The following is a 20,002-nucleotide window of genomic DNA, read 5'->3' as shown; positions in this document are numbered from 1 at the left end:
TTACCTCATCTGAAAAATAGGCATCAAGACTGTGAATCTCATGTGGAATATAGACTGTGTCCAAATCTGATTAACTTGTACCCACTCCAGTGCTTAGAACAGTACCTGGCACATAGTAAGTCATTAAAAAACATTATAAAAAAAACCCTAATCTTTGCCACCTTTCTTGAAGAAGGGATTAGAGAATCTGGAAAGTGGAGTCGGCTGGAAATTCCTTCAACTCATCAGGAAGTTAGCATTATCAAAAGTCTTTGACCCAGTGCATCAATTGATCAATCAATCAAGGTATTTATTGAGTGCTATGTGCAGAGCACTGTACTAAGCACTTGAGAGAGTACAACAGAATTAACAGACACATTCCCTGCCCATAACAAGTTTACAATCATTCAGGAACTTCCATATACTGACAACTGAAGAAAACTGGGGATCAGTGTGGCCCAGTGAAAAGATTGTAGGCCTGGGAGTTAGCAGCTCTGGGTTCTAATCCCAGCTCTGCCACTTCCCAGCTGTGTGATCTTGGGCAAGTCACTTAGTGTCTCCATGCCTTGGTTTCCTCATCTGAAAAGGTAGAATTCAATAACCTGTTCTCCCTCCTACTAGTCTCCCTCTAGACTTTAATTTCCTTGTGGGTAGGAAACATATCTACAAACTCTGTTGCATTCTCCCAAGTACTTACTTATAGTACTCTGCAAACAGTAAGGGCTTAACAAATAGCCAATGACTGATCACTTAGACTGTGAGCCCCATGTGGGACAGAGACTGTGTACCTAATTACCCTGTATCTATCCATCCCAGTGCTTAGAACAATATTTGACTCATAATACATGCTTAAATGATATTATTAAATAATAATAATTGTGCTCTTCAATCAATGCATCCATCAATGGTATTTATTGAGTGCTTATTGTGTGCAGATCACAGCACTAAGCATTGGGCGCTTGGGAATGTACAACACAATAGAGTTACAGTCTACAGGGGGAGATAGACATTAAAATCAAAATAGATAATAATTATGGTACTTGTTAAGCACTTACTATGTGTCAAGCACAGTTCTAAGTGTTGGGGTAAATATAAGTTTATCAGGTTGGACACAGCCCATCCCACATGGGACTCACAATAGAGCATAAGAATATATTATTATTAATAATAATGATGATGGCATTTGTTAAGTGCTTACTGTGTGCCAAGCACTGTTTTAAGTGCTGGGGTAGATGCAAGGTAATCAGGTTGTCCCACATGGGGCTCACAATCTTAATCCCCAGTTTACAGGTGAGGTAACTGAGGCACCAGAGAAGTTAAATGGCTTGCCCAAGGTCACACAGCAGACAAGTAGCAGAGCCTAGATTAGAACCCATGAGCTCTGACTCCCAAACCCATGCCCTTGTCACTAGGCTATGCTTCTTCTGTAAGCCAAGCTGCTTCTCCATGTACGTAAGTGGTTTGGGCCTGTGGTGACTAACAGAGGTCTTGAGAGATACAGGGCCAAGTGTAAAGCCTTGAGCAAAATATGTAGAAAGATGTACAAGTAACCTATGGAAATGTGTGATTTAATGATACTTTTAAGCAACGCAAAATCCTTCTTTGATTAGAGTAAAACCTGCAAATACAGTCCTTGGTGTTTTTAGGTGCTAGCCTGTTGATCTTTGCTTTGTGAGTTCAGTTTAATAAAGGGAGGGATCAGAACATTGGTTGATCAATCGACTAATCAATCAGTAGTATTTATCGAGTGCTTACTGTGTGCAGAGCACTGTATTAAGCGCTTGGGTGAGTACAATAGAATTGATTTGGCAGTAACTGAATATTGGACAGTCTTTTGCAGTAAGCTTACTGCCTTAAAACTCTGAATCTGAATTACAAACGTTTCTCTTTTCTGCCAGAAGAGTGGGCTAGATTTCAGAGTCTTAGGTTAGGCCAGAAGTGGACAGGAGCCAGAAGGATCCCCTGGTGGTTTTACGTGTGAAGGTCTTGGGAAAAATACAAATTAAAACCAAGAGAAACTGGGTGGGGTCAAGACACCAAATTCTTTACAGTCCTTTGGACAGAGGCCGGCACATAACCAATGGATGATGTTGATGGTGGAGGTAATGCCAAATGACACACACAGAGCAAATATAAATGTCTTTATTGGGGTCAAGAACCAGCTTCTCTTTGATATTCTTTACAAGAAATACCTAAAGACTTTGTCTATTATATCAGAGATCACTCAGAAAAGGAATGACCAGAAGTCCAGTCAGAAGCTGGATTGGGTTTTGCCATGCTGCTGTTCACAATTTTCTTCTCTTCTTGGGTCCCTCTGAGAATTCATGGATATTGAAAACCAAAGACTGGGTCAGGCAGTCTGTTGGGACCCTTCTGTCTGTTACTGGCTACTAGCTTACATTTACAGAGCATCTTTTTCCCAGGAGCTCAAGTCTTCCCGAATGCCTCTTTGCAGATGACATTTTAATCTACACAATCTAAGTGGGGACAGAAAAGAAAAGGGCAGGAAGAGATGTTTGGGGTCACCTCTTCCCCCACTAGATGAGGGCCACAATTTCACGTCCAAGGCCCATTTCAGGAAGGGAGAAAAAAAAGAATTTGGAAACCCCGTGCCTTGTGTATTACTGCTGAAACCTGAATGCGTTTTCAAGATTTATGCTTTCTAGGCGAAGACTGTAGCTTCCTTCCGAGTCCACTTAGCGGGTACCGTCCCACAGTCCGGCTTTGAGCTTGAGGGGCGAGCTTCTTGAGTTGACAAGTAAAGGTTCCAGAAAAGTGGGCTGCTCCACATTCCTCTACTTAGATCCTGGGGCCTCGGGAGAACTGGGAGCACGTGGTGCCAGAGATGATGCAAGTTTAGTGAGAGCAGTAGCTATGATGGCTAAATGGCCGTTCATCGTCTTCAGCTCCATGAGTATGCTCCCGACATCAGTTTCCAAGCTTGGCCCAGCACTGGGTATCTGATTGGCTCCTAGGCTTCCCCCCGAGGGGATGGGAGAGGGGCAAACCAACTCTCTATGCAGCAGTTCCTCCATGCCCAGCCTTGGACTATTTCCCTCTTTTCCAACTGCATGCAGCATCTTGCCCCCACCCTTCTCTGGGCCCTGGCGTTCCTGGCCATCCCCTTGGATGCCCACCGGTGGGGCTGAGGTGAGGTCAGGTAACCAGTCTATGAGGTGAGTGGTTGGCTCTGGCGAAATGGCAACGGGGGAGTAAATCCCCGGATGCCCGGCAATGCATGAGCCAGCCTGAGGTGCAGATGGCAGGGGCCGCAGGGCTGTTGAGGGCTGGGAAAAGGATGAAGGCCCTCTGTCTCCAGAGTTTGGGGATGGGAGCCCGCTGGAATGTCTGTGTTCTTCGGAGGACAAGAATGACGTGGTAGAAGATGGGGAGTCCAGGATACTAGCCTCTGAATCTGTCAAGGAAGAAATGAAGCACGGGTGACCAAGTATATGATGCAAGTCACAAACACATGAAAGGCAGCCCAGCACACTCTACACTTACAGAAATATTGGGTCACCTCAACTAACACCTGTGTCTGATAGTGGTCCAAGCCCAATCTAACAGGTCTTGACTAGCCCTCACCACGCTGATAACATTTATCAGAGATTCAGATAACACCTCTGCCTCAGCCCGGGGACATTATTCCCTAAACAGAGAGCAAAACCAAGTGGCATTCACACTCGGGGAGCTAATTGTGAAACTCAGGAAGTAAATATCCCAAATCAAGTTACTCAATAGATCAATAAATTGCATTTATTGAGTGCTTACTGGGTGCAGAGCGCTGTATTAAGAGCTTGGGAGTATAACAGTATAACAGAGTTGGTAATAACAGTATAACAGAGTTGGTAGACGTGTTCCCTGCCCACAACAAGCTTCGAGTCTAGAGGGGGAGATGGATACAAATAAATTATTTATAATATATAATTTACAGATATTTACAAAAATGTTGTGGGGTTGAGTCAGGGCTCAGTCTAGGTTCCTTTTTCTTCCCAATTTGTACGGACTCCTTTGGGCAACTCACCCTCTCCGACAGCTTCAACTATGACCTCTATCTATGTCGAAGACTCTCAAATCCACCTTGCTTGTCTCAACCTCCCTCCATCTCTGCAATCTCTTATTGCCTCCTTCCTTCAGGGCATCTCTACATGGATGTCCCGCCAGTATCTCAAGCTCAACGTATCCAAAACTCAATTCCTCATCTTCCCTCTCCTCTGACTGATCATGGGCTTTAAGGCACTTAATCAATCAGCTCTTTCTCTCCTTACTCCTATCCTCTCCTTCTTCTCATTCTTTGTTCCTTTTAGGTTAACTTAATCACCGTGTCTCTCTCTCTTATCTTTTCTACTGTCTACCTCTTGCTATGCCCTCCCTTCTGCATGGTACTCTCTCCCCCTTCATATCTGACAGACCTCAGCTTTCCCATTTTTTAAGTTCTGTAGGCCACACTTCCTCCAGGATGCCTTCCCTGATATGTAATAATTATGGTATTTATTGAGTGCTTATTATGCACCAAGCACTGTTGGACATAGTCCCTTTCCCATATGGGGCTCACAGTCTTAATCCCCATTTTACAGATGAGGTAACAGGTCCAGAGACGTTAAGTGACTTGTCCAAGGTCACACAGAAGACAAGTGGCAGAGTCGGGATTAGAACCCACATCCTCTAACTCCCAAGCCCATGCTCTTGACAATAGGCCACACTGCTTCTACACCTCTAAAATCTCTCACCTCCCTAACCTATGTCCCCCTCAATTGCCACCTCAGAACTTCTGTGCCACTTAAGAATTTGGGTAATCCCTCTCATTCACTGCGAGGCACTTAGATCCATTTTTTAAATATTCTATTTCTCCATCTTATCTATAACTTATTTTAGAGTCTGCCTCCCTTGCCATAACCTCTTTGAGGGGAAAGATCACATCTACTAATTCTACTCCCCAAGTGTCTAGTTTTGTGCTCTAAACTCAATAGGTACTCAATAAATTCCACTGATTGACTCTCTCTTCAGAGTAAATCCACACCAGTTCCTGTTTTCGATACAAACTGAAATCATCCAAAAAGTCAGGAAAATGGAGCAATGAGGAGAGGCCAGCCTGTGAAAAATTCCAGGAGAGTTAAAGAGGATGAGCCCCCTTAGTGGAAAGAGCCCAGGCTTGGGAGTCATAGGTTCTAATCCCGGCTCTGCCACTTACCAGCTGTGTGACTGTGGGCAAGTCACTTAATTTCTCTGTGTCTCAGTTACCTCATCTGTAAAATGGGGGTTAAGACTGTGAGCCTCACATGAAATAAACTGATGACCTTTTATCTACTCCAGTGCTTAGAAAAGTGCTTGGCACATAACAAATACCAACATCATCATCACCAATAACTGCTGCCCATCAATAAATTCATTCATTTATTTAATCATATTTATTGAGCACTTACTGCGTGCAGAGCACTGTACTAAGAGCTTGGGAAGTACAGTTCCACAATAGAGACAATCCCTGCCCACAATGGGCTCGCAGTTTAGAAGGGGGGAGACAGACATCAAAACAAGCAAACAGTAGCATCATTATAAATAAATAGAATTATAGATATATATATATATACATCATTAATAAAAAGAAATAGAATTACAATAATAAATATGTATGTATATACACATATAATAAATTGATAGCTTGTCCCAAAGCCCAGGACTTGTAGAACTAGTGCTACTTGTTAAGGGCTTCTAAATGCCAAGCACTGTACTAAGTGCAGAGATAGATACAAGATAATTAGATTAGGCACTGTCCCTGTCCTTCACAGGGCTCACAGTCTAGGCAGGAAGGAGAATAGGCATTCAATCAAAGTTTTACAGATGAGGAAACTGAAGCAAAGATAATTGAAGCGAACTTGCCCAAGGTGATATATCAGGGAGATGGTAGAGCCAGGATTAAAACCCAGTTCCTCTAACTCCCAGGCCCACGCTCCTTCCACTGAGCCACGAGTGTTGTGAAAGAGCAGTCCTGATGTTTGTGTGAGGAAATGAAGTGTCAATAGATGAGTAAGACAAGAGAACAAGAGACTGAGCCAAAGGCTGGATAAAACAACAGCTTATCCACGACAGATGGTGAAAGAAACTGTGCACATGTGACAAAGAGAGGCACTTAGTCATATGGCACCACTGCTCAAAAGATTTTGAAAAAGCAACACTCCACAAAGGTCAAATTCACATTACTCATTCAAATTCTAGCCTCGTCAAACCCGGACTCGGTGAAGGGACGACCCCAGAGAAGAATGTCTGTAAGAGGGGAGAAGAATGAACATGGGGATTCTGACCAACTTCTCAGAAAGTGACAAATGGTTTGCCTGGAATCATAATAGTAGTAATAATTGTAGTATCTGTTAAGAGATTATTTTGTCCTATGCACCGGGGTAGATACAAGATTATCAGATCCCACGCCGGGCTCACAGTCTAAGTAGGCCTTGGAGAAGTAGTGTGGCTAGTATGGATAGAGCGCAGGCCAGGGAATCAGAAGGACCTGGATTCTAACCCCGTCTCTGCCTGCTTGTATTATCTTGAGCAAGTCACTTCACTTTTCTGTGCCTCTTTTACCTCATCTGTAAATCAAAGGATAAAGTATGTGAGCCCTATGTGGGACATGGACTGTGTCCAACCTGATTATTTTGCATTTACGCAGTATATAGTACATTTCCTGGCACATAGTGAACACTTAAATACTATTTAAAAAGAAGTAGGAGGGAGAACAGTTATTAAATCACCATTTTGCAGATGAGGAAACTGAGGTACAGAGACGTTAAGTGACTTGCCCAAGGTTCCACAGAAGGTAAATGGGGGAGCCAGGAGTAGAAGCGAGGTCCTCTGACTCCCAAGCCCGTGCTTTGTTCACTAGGCTACACTGCTTCTCAAAAAACAGACTATGTAGAGAAAAAGGAGAACTGGAAAAGGTCATCTCTAATCAGAGCGCAGCCTGTGAGCCAGAAGCACCTGGGTTCTAATTCTGGCTCTGCCACATGTCTGCTGTGTGATCTTGGGCAAGTAACCTAGCTTCTCTGTGCCTCAGTTCCCTCAGCTGTAAAACAGAGATTAAGACTGTAAGCTTCATGGACCTTGTCCAACCTGATTACTTTGTATCTACTCCAGTGTTTAGAACAGTGCCTGGCATAGAGTAAATGCTTAATCAATCAATCGTATTTATTGAGCGGTTACTTTGTGCAGAGCACTGTACTAGCGCTTGGGAAGTACAAGTCGGCAACACATAGAGACAGTCCCTACCCAACAGCGGGCTCACAGTCTAGACAAATACCATTTAAAATTAAAAAATCTTCCAGGATCTTGGAATGTGGAAACTTTCCTTTAGGAAAAGATGAACCATTTGCCCTAAGGCTGATGAACAGATGAAGGGAAAAAATCAATGTTTTTTTACTGAGGGTTTATTCATTCATCACTGCATGCACAGCGCTGTGCTAAGCATTCAGGAGAGTACAATACAATAGCATCTGTAGACACAATCCCTGCCCTTAAGGAGTTTGCAATCTAAGGAAGTTACTGTCATATCATTTACACTAATGTAATTCTTCTGTTTTTTGGGACAAGTATTTTCCACTCCCCCTTTCCAGAGGAAGAACCTGAAATACAATGAGCTCCAGCAGGATGTGATCATTATTTCAATTCTTTGAGTGGAAGGCTCTGAGTTAGTCAGTCATTGATGTTCACAGAACCTTTGGAAAGGAGAGCCAGAAGCTGCTGAGGCCCAGAGTATATTTTTAAAGGCACTTGGTTCCGTTATAAAGACACGATTGGCTCTCTTAGCCAGATCTTCTCAGAAGCTGTGGTGGATTCCCTCTCTAACCCCCTCAGAAACGAGCATAAGGATGATGTGTCTATGAAAGGGGAGTGTATTTTTGGCAAACCCCACTGGGTGAGGTCATGTTTGACCCAGACTTCTTTGGGGAATACCTAAAGCCAAGCACCTAAAGCGAGCAGGTTTTGAGCTGTGCTGACAAAATGCGCATCAGGGAGACATAAAGGTCATCCAAATTTCCCATTAACCCCCCGCCCAAACCCAGGGCTGTCAGGGAGGACTGGGAAAATGGGAACTGTCCCTAGGCCTCACACCTCTAGAGGATTTGGGATTTGAGAAGCAGCGTGGCTCAGTAGAAAGAGCACGGGCTTTGGAGTCAGAGGTCATGGTTCAAATCTGGGCTCCGCCAATTGTCAGCTGTGTGACTTTGGGCAAGTCACTTAGCTTCTCTGTGCCTCAGTTACCTCATCTGTAAAATGGGGATTAAGACTATGAGCCCCCCGTGGGACAACCTGATCACCTTGTAACCTCCCCAGTGCTTCGAACAGTGCTTTGCACATAGTAATTAATAAATGCCATCATCATTATTATTGTTATTTGGGCCAATAGCCAAATATAGGACCAGCAAGGGGCAGCAGAAGCTCCCAGAGCGGGATCCATGAGCAGGCAGAATTCACCTTCATTCACTCAGTCGTATTTATTGAGTGCTTATTGTGTAGAAGGCACTGTACTAAGTGCTTAGGGAAGTACAGTATAACAATGAACAGACACATTCCCTGCCCACAATGACCTTACAGTTCTTCATGGAGCTCACAGTCTTAATCACCATTTTGCAGCTGTGCTAACTGAGGCACAGAGATGTTAAATGACTTGCCCAAGGTGGGATTTGTTAAGCATTTACTATGTGCCAGGCACCCTACTAAGTGCTGGGGTGGATACAAGCAAATCTGACAGGACACAGTTCCTGTCCTATGTGGGGCTCACAACCCTAATCCCCATTTTACAGATGAGGTAACTGAGGCATGGAGAAATGAAGTGAATTGCCCAAGGTCACACAGCAGACAAGTGGCAGAGCTGGGATTAGAACTCAGGTCTTCCTGACTCCCAAGACCATGCTCTAGCCACTAGGCCAAGCTGCTTCCCACTCTTCTTTGTCCAAGAACCCAGCCCTGCTGCTCCCGCAGAACTCAATCAATCAATCCATGGTACTTACTGAGGGCTTAATTTTGCAGAGTACTGCCATAGTGGTGGGGCAGGGCACAGGTCTAGAAACAGGATGATCCCAGGCCAGCCAAACAGCTGGTCATCAAGGTTGGTGGCTTGACCCCATCACCCAAAAATATTTATTTCAATCAATCAATCAATGGTATTTATTAAGCACTTACTCTGTGCAGAGCACTGGCCTAAATTCTTGGGAGAATACAGTACAACAGAGGTGGTAGATGCTTTCCCTGCCCTCAAGAAACGTACCCCTGGGGTAGGGGGGACACACATTGATATAAATAAATAAATTATGGATCTGTCTCTATTGAGGGAGATGGATATAAACATATTTACAAATCAAATAGTCAAAATAATTGAGAAGCCATGTGGCTTGGTGGATAGAGCACGATCCTGGGAGTCCAGAGGACCTGAGTTCAAATCCTCACTCTACCACTTGTCTGTCATGTAACCTTGGGCAGTAATAATAATAATAATAATAATAATGACATTTATTAAGCACTTACTATGTGCAAAGCACTGTTCTAAGCGCTGGAGAACAGCTGATCAGGTTGTCCCACGGAGGGCTCACAGTCTTAATCCCCATTTTACAGATGAGGTAACTGAGGCACAGAGAAGTTAAGTGACTTGCCCAAAGTCACACAGCTGACAATTGGCAGAGCTGGGATTTGAACCCTTGACCTCTGACTCCAAAGCCCATGCTCTTTCCACTGAGCCACTCTGCTTCTCTTAGAGGAAGGAAGGAGGGAAGATGGAGTGGTCTCACTAAATGGTCTGCCTCTGACTTCACAAAATGTCCCCAAACCCTGGCTTTCCCCCATCTACCCAATCAAAGAAAGAGCCTGAGGCTTTTCCCCACCTTCAAAGCTCTCCTGAAATCCCACCTCCACCAGGAAACTTTCCCTAATTAATTTCCACTGTCCCATGTCACATCAACACAACAGCTGCCTTTAGCATTTGAATATTTGTAACCATCTTCAGTAGGTACATATCAATCTACAGACATCACATAAAATAAGAATGATTTCAGTACTGGTTTAGCACTTATATGTCAAGCACCGGTGTAGAGATAAGATAAGGAGATCAGACACAGTCCCTGTTTCACATGGGGCTCAGGATAAGTAGGAGGGAGAACAGATATTTAATCCCAATTTTCAGTTAAGAAAACTGAATCGCGGAGAAGTTAAGTGACTCACCCAAAGACACACGCAGAGATTAGAATCCAGGTCCTCTGACTCTCAGGCCCGTGTTCGTTCAACTAGGCCATGTTACTATTAGCTGTATTTTGGCTCTTTCTATTCCCACTATCTATAAAGAATTTATTTCTGCCAGTCTGCCCTATTAAATTATTAAATCCTTATGGGCAGGCCCAGTAGCTTCTTTTTCTGTTGTTCTCTCCCAACTGCATAGTTCAGTCCTCTGTATGGAATAAGCTCTCAGTAAATTATCATTATTATGGTATTTGTCAAGCACTGTTCTAAGTGCTGGGGTATGCAAAAATTAATCAGGTTGGACATGATCCCAGTCCCACGAGGGGTTCACAGTCTAAGTAGGAGAGATATTCATTCGCTCCTTCTAGACTGTAAACTCATTATCAGTAGGGAAAGTGACTGCTAATTCTGTTGTACATATTTATTTATGGTTGTACATATTTATTACTCTATTTATTTATTTATTTATTTTACTTGTACATATCTATCCTATTTATTTTATTTTGTTGGTATGTTTGGTTTTGTTCTCTGTCTCCCCCTTTTAGACTGTGAGCCCACTGTTGGGTAGGGACTCTCTCTATGTGTTGCCAATTTGTACTTCCCAAGCGCTTAGTACAGTGCTCTGCACATAGTAAGCGCTCAATAAATACGATTGATGATGATGATGATGTTGTATTGTACTCTCCTAAGTGCTTAGTACAGTGGTCTGCACATAGTAAGCGTTCAACAAATACCTTTGTCTGATTGATTCACTGATTTCTACACTCCATTCCTGTTCCCCAGGCCTCTGTCCACCTGGGTGACCACAGAACAATTTTCAAAATTCTTGACTGCCTCGCTGAGAGGTGAAAGTCAAAGCTACCAACTGTCCTACATAAAAACCGTCAATCATGCCAATTCCCGAGCCAATCAGAAAGCACTCCTGAATAGGCTATTTCTGCTATCTTGTCGGCTTAAACCCAAGGAAGCGTTTTTCAGCCCTACAGTGATGAACTGAGGTAAAAAACTGTTCATTGCCAAGACCCTGTCTTCTTTAAATAGAAAATGATGCTTGTTTCATTTCTGTTAAAATCAATCAATCAATCAATGGGCTTTATTGAGCACCTACTATGTGCAGAGCACTGTACTAAGCTCTTGGGAGAGGAAACTACAACAGAGCTGACAGACATACTTTCTGCCCATGCCAAGATTACAGTCTAGAGGGGAAGACAGAAACTAATATACATAAATGACTTGTAAAATATAATTGAAGGATATGTACATAAATGCTGTGGAGCTGAGGGTGAGGTAAATATTAAATGCCCAGAGGTCATTAAGTCAGCTGGTTCTGGAACTTTCCTTCTATTTTGTTTAACCTCAATAAATACTACTGATTGAACATGTCAGTAAATTCCCCTTCCATATATTTAATGTCATTTTTTAAACAACTTAAATAGCTTCTGTTGGATTTATCTGGAGAGCTAATAATAATAACAATAATATTTGTTAAGTTCTTACTATTTGCCAAGTACTAAACACTAAAGTGTTGGGACAGAGGCAAGATAATGAGGTCAGGTACAATCTTTGTCCCACATAGGACTTGTAGCCTAAGTAGAACCCAGGTCACCGACCAGGCCTGTGTTCTGTCCACTAGGCTATGCTTTAAACACTCACAAGACATCATTTGATCAGGATAATTGTTGTTTGTCCAGCTGTCATGATCCTTTAAGTAATCTGGATTGAACATAGAATAATCAACCTCATTAATTTAATTTGTAAATAATACTTGGCAACAGATGCACACTTCTGGGTACACAGGTAATGTATACATCATTTATAGCAGTGTTTCTCAACACTGCCTACTTTCATTTGGGTTGTCATAACATCTGGCAACATTATGAAATTCCCAAAAGCCTGGCCTACTTGAAAGAGCACGGGCCTGCTGTGTGACCTTGGACAAGTCACTTATATTCCCTGGACCTCAGTTTCCTCATCTGCAAAATGGGGATTCAATACCCTTATCTCACCTACTGAGACTGAGGGATATGTGGGACAGGGACTGCGTCTAGCTTGCTTATCCTGTATCTATCCCAGCACTTAGAACATTGCTTCCTGCATAGTAAGGTCTTCACACTTACCACAGTTGTTATTATTTATAGGTGCCAAGAGCCTGCTCTGGCTGCCATCATCTTCCCCAGATGGTGCACAGACTTGCATGATGAGGTTTAACTGGCATCAGCTCATATGTTTGGACAGAGACTAGGCTGTTCCCAATGTTACACCAGTATTCAGCAGCACATCAGTTGGGTAACACCATTTTGGACTACTCAGGAAAAATGTGATCTTGCATTGAGTATATGTTGCCAACTTGTACTTCCCAAGCGCTTAGTACAGTGCTCTGCACACAGTAAGTGCTCAATAAATACAATTGATTGATTGATTAAGATCTAGACTGTAGCCTTGTGGGAAGAGAATGTGTCTGTCCTGTTGTATTAGACTCTCCCAAGAGCTTAGTACAGTGCACTGTAAACAAAGTACTCAGTAAATACCATCGATTGGTTGAGTGATTGAACGGTTGCTTAAAATTCAGAATAATCTTCTGGTTTAGAACTCTAGCCAACCAATCATTGGAGAGGTTTGAGGAACAGATTACTTGCTTTTTTATTGAAATATGAAGTATGCCTTGACCACCATTGTCTGAAAGTCCACTGCTTGCCAGGAAATCAATCAAAATGTGTTTTAGTGCTTACTGTGTGCAGAACACTGTACTAAGCGGTTGGGAGAGTACAATATAACAGTTGGTACATGTGCTTCCTCTCCTCTTCAACTATGCCTCACAACTGCAACAACTACAGGCACCGATTGTTGTTATTACCAGTCCCTTAATGTAATCTAACTATAGCTCCAAACTTGGATCTACTGGCATTTCCTATTAATTTACTCTGTGCCGTGCACTGTACTAAGCACTGACGTGATGCAAGACAATCAGGTCGAGTAGAGTTCCTGCCCCACATGGGGTTCACAGTCCAAGAGGGAGGGAGAACAAATATTTTATCCCCATTTTACAGATGAGGTAACTGTGGAACAGACAAGTTAAGTGACTCGCCCAAGGTTAAACAGAAGATTAGAAGCGGAACCAGGATTAGAACTCAAGTTTTCTGATTCCCAGGCCCATGCTCTTTGTACTAGGCCACTCTTTCCACTATCTGACAAAAATATCTCTTTCCTGGATTTTCCATATAACTCAAGTTTCCCTTTGTGACTTCTTCACATCCTCTTTTTTTTTTTTCAGTGACTTAACTGGTAAGTCTGGAGTTTGACATGGCTACTGTTCAGGCTAAATCCGGCACATTTTTTAATTTCTACAAGTCCTTAGTGACCACCAAACATACTCTCCTGTCTGGCTCTTGCACACAAATTGCTGCTGGGCTAGACATTGAGTAGGGAGAGGAGTTGGAAGGAAATGAAACTGTTTCTAAATGTAGAAACATCCAAAACCTTTGGAAAAACGCAGCCCCTCTTTGGCAAATGCAACTTCTGGGATTATCAAATTCATCATGGCTCAATGTGGCGTTCACTTTGCTTCTTTATCCTCCCTCCCCACCAGATGGCAGTGTGTTGCCACACATATTGGTTTTCAGAGGGGCAAAAGATTACATCATTTCCAAGGGTGTCAGTCAGTCCTACTTATTGAGCGCTTACAGTGTGCAGAGCACTGTACTAAGCGCTTGGGAGAGTCCAGTACAACAATATAACAGACACATTCCCTGCCCACAGAGAGTGTGAAATGTTGACTCTGACGTGGTCAGATATTGCCACAACCTTAACTAACTGGTAGTGGCCTCCCCCAGCTGGGTTATCATAATGTATTTCTACACTGCCATATTTCACCTCCACCACCTGTTTTCCCCCAATCTGCATCCTCTCCTCTACCCATGCTTCTCCTCATCTCTGTCCACCTTGTTTAATCGAGGTTGATCACTTCCAATATATATGGAGCATTGGGATGATTCAGTGACCACGAAAAACTGGGGCCAAACCAGTGACAATGTAAACAATTTATGGAAATGACATACCTCTAGACTGTAAACTCCATGCAAGACAAGGACTGTGTTTGATATGATCATGGCTCAGTGAAAAGAGCACAGGCTTTGGAGTCAGAGGTCATGGGGTTGAATCCCGATTCCACCACATGACGGCTGTGTGATCTTGGGCAAGTCACTTAACTTCTCTGAGCCTCAGTTACCTCAATCTGTAAAATGGGGATTGATTGTGAGCCCCACGTGGGGCAACTTGATCACCTTGTATCCCCTCCAGCGCTTAGAACAGTGCTCTGCACATAGTAAGTGCTTAACAAATGACATCATTTAATATTCCAGGACATAGAGCAGAGATTTTTTTTATGATATTTGTTCAGCGCTTACCATGTGCCAGGCACTGTACTAAGCCCTGGATTAGATACAAGATAATCAGGTTGGACACAGTCCCTGTCCCACATAGGGCTCACAATCTTATTCCCCATTTTACAGGTGAGGCCCAGAGAAGTGAAGTAACTTGCCCAAGGTCACGAAGAAGACAAGTAGTGGAGTGGAGATTAGAACCCAGGACTGCTAGGAAAGAGAAGGAGAAGGGTTTGGTAACTCTGAGTGGGGTGGTATCTATGTGTATAATAGCCGGAACCCACCATGGGCTGGCCTCTAATGGGATGGATTGCCTGTTCCTCTCAGAATACTCAGCTGACAAAAGCTGGGCCAAAGCATTGGATGAAGTCAACCTAATAATAGTCACTTTTTTTTTTTCCAGGAAAGTCATGAGACACCTAGTGCAATCAGCTGGTTTTAAATCCAGGTGAGTCAAGCCTGTGAATTCCTATGGCTTACATGGGATTCCAAGTCCTAGAAACCAACAGTCAAGGGCACAGCACGCAGGCATGTGCCTCTGTTCCATTTGTCGTTTTTTGCATCGACGAAGGGACTTGGGACTTGGTGCTGAACAGAATCGGTAGGGCAATTCCTCCCACCCAGCAGGTAGCCCCATGTGAGCTGGCCGCTATACAAAACTTTATCGCCCAGCCAGGAAGAATCCCTTCAAGACTGTGAGCCCATTGTTGGGTACGGACCACCTCTATAGGTTGCCAACTTGTAGTTCCCAAGCACTTAGTACAGTGCTCTGCACACAGTAAGTGCTCAGTAAATACAATTGAATGAATGAATGAATGAATCCAAGAAGCAGTGTTGCCTAGTGGATAGAGCAAGGGCCTGGGCGTATCTAGACTGTAAGCTCATTGTGGGCAGGGAATGCCACCATTTATTGTTGTACTGTACTTTCCCAAGGGCTCAGGACACAGTAAGTGCTCAATAAGCAAGATTAAATGAATAAATCAAAACGACCTGGGTTCTAATCCCAGCATCACCACTTGTCTTCTGTGTGACCTTGGGTAAGTCACTTCACTTCTCTGTGCCTCAGTTACCTCATCTGTAATAATAATAATAGCATTTATTAAGTGCTTACTATGTGCAAAGCACTGTTCTAAGCACCGGGGAGGTTACAAGGTGATCAGGTTGTCCCACAGGGGGCTCACAGTCTTAATCCCCATTTTACAGATTAGGTAACTGAGGCACAGAAAAGTTAAGTGATTTGCCCAAAGTCACACAGTTGACAAGTGGCAGAGCTGGAATTTGAACCCATGACCTCTGACTCCAAAGCCCGTGCTCTTTCCATTGAGCCACGCTGCTTCTCTGTAAAATCTGTAAAATGGAGATTAAGACTGTGAGCCCCATGTGGGGCAGTCTAACCTAATTATCTTGTATCTACCCCAGCTCTTAAAACAGTGCCTGGTGGATAGTAAGCACTTAACAAATATCATGAAAAGCAAAAAACAAAAACGCAGGTTGTTTCAGCAGTAGCTGCGGCTGAATAGGGTTGACCTAGTTCCCTTAAGCAGGCAGAATAGCAAAGACTTCAGCTCAAGCCAGAAAGCTTGTTCATTTGTCATCCTCAGTGCCTCTGGCCCATCCCAAATTGTTGTGACCTGGGCTGGCTTTTCAACCACATCTCAGAGGGCTCTGAAAAGGCTTGAGCCGAGTTACTTGCCCTTCCCCGAGGCAGTCAGTACCCTTCCAGCACAGACTATTGTTTTTTATTTGTTTGTTTTTATGGTACTTGTCAAATGTTTCCTATGTGTCAAGCACTGCGCTTAGCACTGGGGTAGGTACAAGTTAATGAGGCCGGATACAGTCCCTGTCCCACATGGGACTCACAGTCTAAGTAGGATGGAGAACAGGTATTGAATCCCGATTTTGCAGTTGAGGAAAATGAGGCACAGAGAAGTTAAATGACTTGCCCAAAGTCACTCAGCAGGCAAGTGGCAAAGCCGGGATTAATAATAATAATAGTGGTATTTGTTAAGTGCTTACTATGTGCAAAGCACTTTTCTAAGCACTGGAGGGATACAAGGTGATCAGGTTGTCCCACGTGGGGCTCACAGTCTTAATCCCCATTTTACAGATGAGGGAACTGAGGCACAGAGAAGTGAAGTGACTTGCCCAAAGTCACACAGCTGACAACTGGCAGAGCCGGAATTTGAACCCATGACCTCTGACTCCAAGGCCCGGGCTCTTTCCACTGAGCCATGCTGCTCCTCTGGCTTCCAGGCCCACGTTTTATCCACTACGTCATGCAGCTTCCCAACTACTCCATGTCAATTAGATCCTGCTAGACTGTAAACTCTTCGAAGGCACTGAACTTGTCTACCAATTCTATTGTATTGTACTCTCCCAAGTGCTTAGTACAGCACCCTGCAATAGTAAGTGCATAATAGATACCATCTATTGATCTTGGATCAGGGTGGGAAAAAAAAACCCAGCTGGCACAATATAGCTTTGTCTCCATATCCCTAAATACTTCCCAGAACCATATCCCTAAATACTTCCCAGAACCTCTTTGGGAGGTTCCTTGCCAGTGCCTGATTAGATCCTTGAATGGAAGGCTTCAGTGGGACCTTGTGTCGTAGGCAAATCCTAGACTGGCAAAAGGTGGGAACCAAAAGAGCACATGGCATCTTCATTCATTCATTCAATCATATTTATTGAGCGCTTACTGTTTGCAGAGCACTGTACTAAGCGCTTGGGAGAGTACAATACAACAATAAGCAGACACATTCCCTGCCCACAGTGAGCTTACAGTCTAGAGCTTACATTCGCCTCTCCTGCACTGTCATTTGGAGGAGAGAGAGCCACATCTCTGGGAATAATAACAGATGATGGTATTTATTAAGCACTTACTACATGTCAAATGTTTTTATTTGTTAAGCGCCTACTACATGTCAAGCACTATTCTAAGTGCTGGGATAGATACAAACTAATCAGGCTGGACACAGCTGCTGTCCCACACGGGGCTCACCTGTCTTAATCCCCATTTTACAGATGAGGTAACTGAGGCACAGAGGAAGTGAAATGACTTGCCGAAGGTCACACAGCAGCAGACAAGTGGCAGAGCCAGGATTCGAACCCAGGTCCGTGCTCTATATCCACTAGGTCATGCAGTTATTGGGCTGACAACAAGGGTCAAGATGAAGAGTGGGGAGTGTTTCCCCTGGACTAACTGGGCCAGCAGCAACAGACACTCTGACCTTCCCAGCCTTTGAACTTCCCTAGATCCCGGGGACTATTCAATGGGCCAGCCTGGAGCAAGCCCACGAGCAACTGCCCAGATGTTTCCTGGGAGAGCCCGGACATAGAAAGCACCAACGACTGGGAACATCTGGATTCAATTTCCAGCCTTGGTAGTGGCTTCCTGGGCGACCTTGGGCAAATCACTTATTCATTACTCTTCGCTCTACTACTCCTTCTTCTTAATTGACAGTGAGTTATCGATAAATCTCATTAGGGAAAATCGCTCTCTGGGAAAGAAGGCTCTCAACAGAGTCCTGGCTCTCCACAGATGCTCTCCCAAATTGTGCAATTGAAAATACAAATAATTGCCGTCGAGCGGGCCGCAGATCAGATTTGGACAACATGACATGCAGACCGAATGTGGATTAGTAGTCCGTGTTCTGGCCCATCACCCTGGGCTGGCAGAATCTTGGACTGAGAGCACAAGAATGACATTTTCTCCCCAGTGAAGCAAGCTCTGGCAGCAGTATAACGATGGCTGGGAAGGGTAAAAGGAAGAGCATTTTACCACTCCCACTGATGCAGCCCTTTCAGCACTTCTTTATTCTATTCACTCCGTTGTGTCTGGTAGGGAGCTGGCTAGAGATGGAGATGCAAACAATTGCTTGAGCCATTCTTTCTGCAAGGATCACCCATTCTTTCATTTCCTTTATAAAATCTTATCTCAAGGTCCACCCATTAGAAATATCCATGACCCACCTCTCCTGCTGACTCATTTTGTAATCACAGTGTTTACTGTAATTAGTGTCTCTATTAGCTTGTATTTATATTGAATATTTGTATACCTTGGTTCCTCTATTAGAGAAGCAGTGTGGTTCAGTGGAAAGAGCATGGGCATTGTGGTCAGAGGTCATAGGTTCAAATCCTGACTCCACCAATTGTCAGCTGTGTGACTTTGGGCAAGTCACTTAACTTCTCTGGGCCTCAGTTACCTCATCTGTAAAATGAGGATTGAGACTGTGAGCCCCCCGCGGGACAACGTGATCATCTTATAACCTCCCCAGTGCTTAGAACAGTGCTTTGCACATAGTAAGCACTTAATAAATGCCATTATTATTAAATTAAAGGCATCTTGAAATCACCATCAGGTATATTGTTAAACACACACCATACTCACATGCTGCGTGGTTGTAAACTCCTGACAACTGGTTACAAAGCATTCAATCACCTCTTTCCCTTCTAGTTATTCATTCAATCGTATTTATTGAGTGCTTACTGTGTGCAGAGCACTGTACTAAGTGCTTGGGAAGTACAAGTTGGCAACATATAGAGATGGTACCTACCCAACAGCGGGCTCACAGTCTAGAAGGGGGAGACAGACAACAAAACAAAACATATTAACAAAATAAAATAAACAGAATAAATATGTACAAGTAAAATAGAGTAATAAATACGTACAAACATATATACATATATACAGGTGATGTGGGGAGGGGAAGGAGGTAAGGCGGAGGGGATGGGGGGAGGAGGGGAAGAGGAAGAAGGGGGCTCAGTCTGGGAAGGCCTCCTGGAGGAGGTGAGCTCTCAGTAGGGCTTTGAAGGGAGAAAGAGAGCTAGCTTGGTGGATGTGCGGAGGGAGGGTATTCCAGGCCCGGGGGATGACGTGGGCCGAGGGTCGGCGGCGGGACAGGCGAGAATGAGGCACATTGAGGAGATTAGCGGCAGAGGAGTGGAGGGTGCAGGCTGGGCTGGAGAAGGAGAGAAGGGAGGTGAGGTAGGAGGGGGTGAGGTGATGGAGAGCCTTGAAGCCAAGGGTGAGGAGTTTTTGCCTGATGCATAGGTTGATTGGTAGCCACTGGATAGACTGATAGACTGTAAACTCCTTGAGGACAGCTATCCACTCTCTTCTCCCACAACATTCCAGCTCACACTCTCTGTTCCTCTCAACCTAGCTAAGGAAATTCATTCTCATCCTGTCCCTTCTTGTCTTTCCTGACACCAACCTCTTGGTCATCCCCTTCCTCCTGACTGGAAATCCCTTCCCTTCCACATCTCTTCCAGGAGGCTGTGCATGATTAATTTTTATTCTCCCCACCTAATAGCCCCCAACTGCTATTTCCACACTTCCACACAATCTAAAGCTCTTAGAGCCCCTGCATGGCATTCATGTTAACATATTTATATTCTATTACATCCTCCTATCTGAACTTTTT

At 44.0% G+C, this 20,002-nt stretch overlaps 1 protein-coding gene across 1 annotated transcript in view; it reads right to left on the bottom strand.

The window, feature by feature from the left end:
* Window positions 1-2,190: 2,190 nt before the first annotated feature.
* LOC119932121 overlaps window positions 2,191-20,002 on the bottom strand; it is a 55,242-nt gene continuing 37,430 nt past the window's right edge. Inside the window, exon 2 of the mRNA XM_038750986.1 lies at window positions 2,191-3,394. Coding sequence (XP_038606914.1) covers window positions 2,775-3,394 — 620 coding nt within the window. The 3' untranslated portion in view covers window positions 2,191-2,774. The remainder of the gene's footprint in view (window positions 3,395-20,002) is intronic.

This window comes from Tachyglossus aculeatus, chromosome 9 (assembly GCF_015852505.1).
Source record: "Tachyglossus aculeatus isolate mTacAcu1 chromosome 9, mTacAcu1.pri, whole genome shotgun sequence".
Taxonomy (NCBI): domain Eukaryota; kingdom Metazoa; phylum Chordata; class Mammalia; order Monotremata; family Tachyglossidae; genus Tachyglossus; species Tachyglossus aculeatus.
The sequence above is the reverse complement of the archived record's forward strand: the minus strand, read 5'-3'. Positions and strand labels throughout refer to the sequence as shown.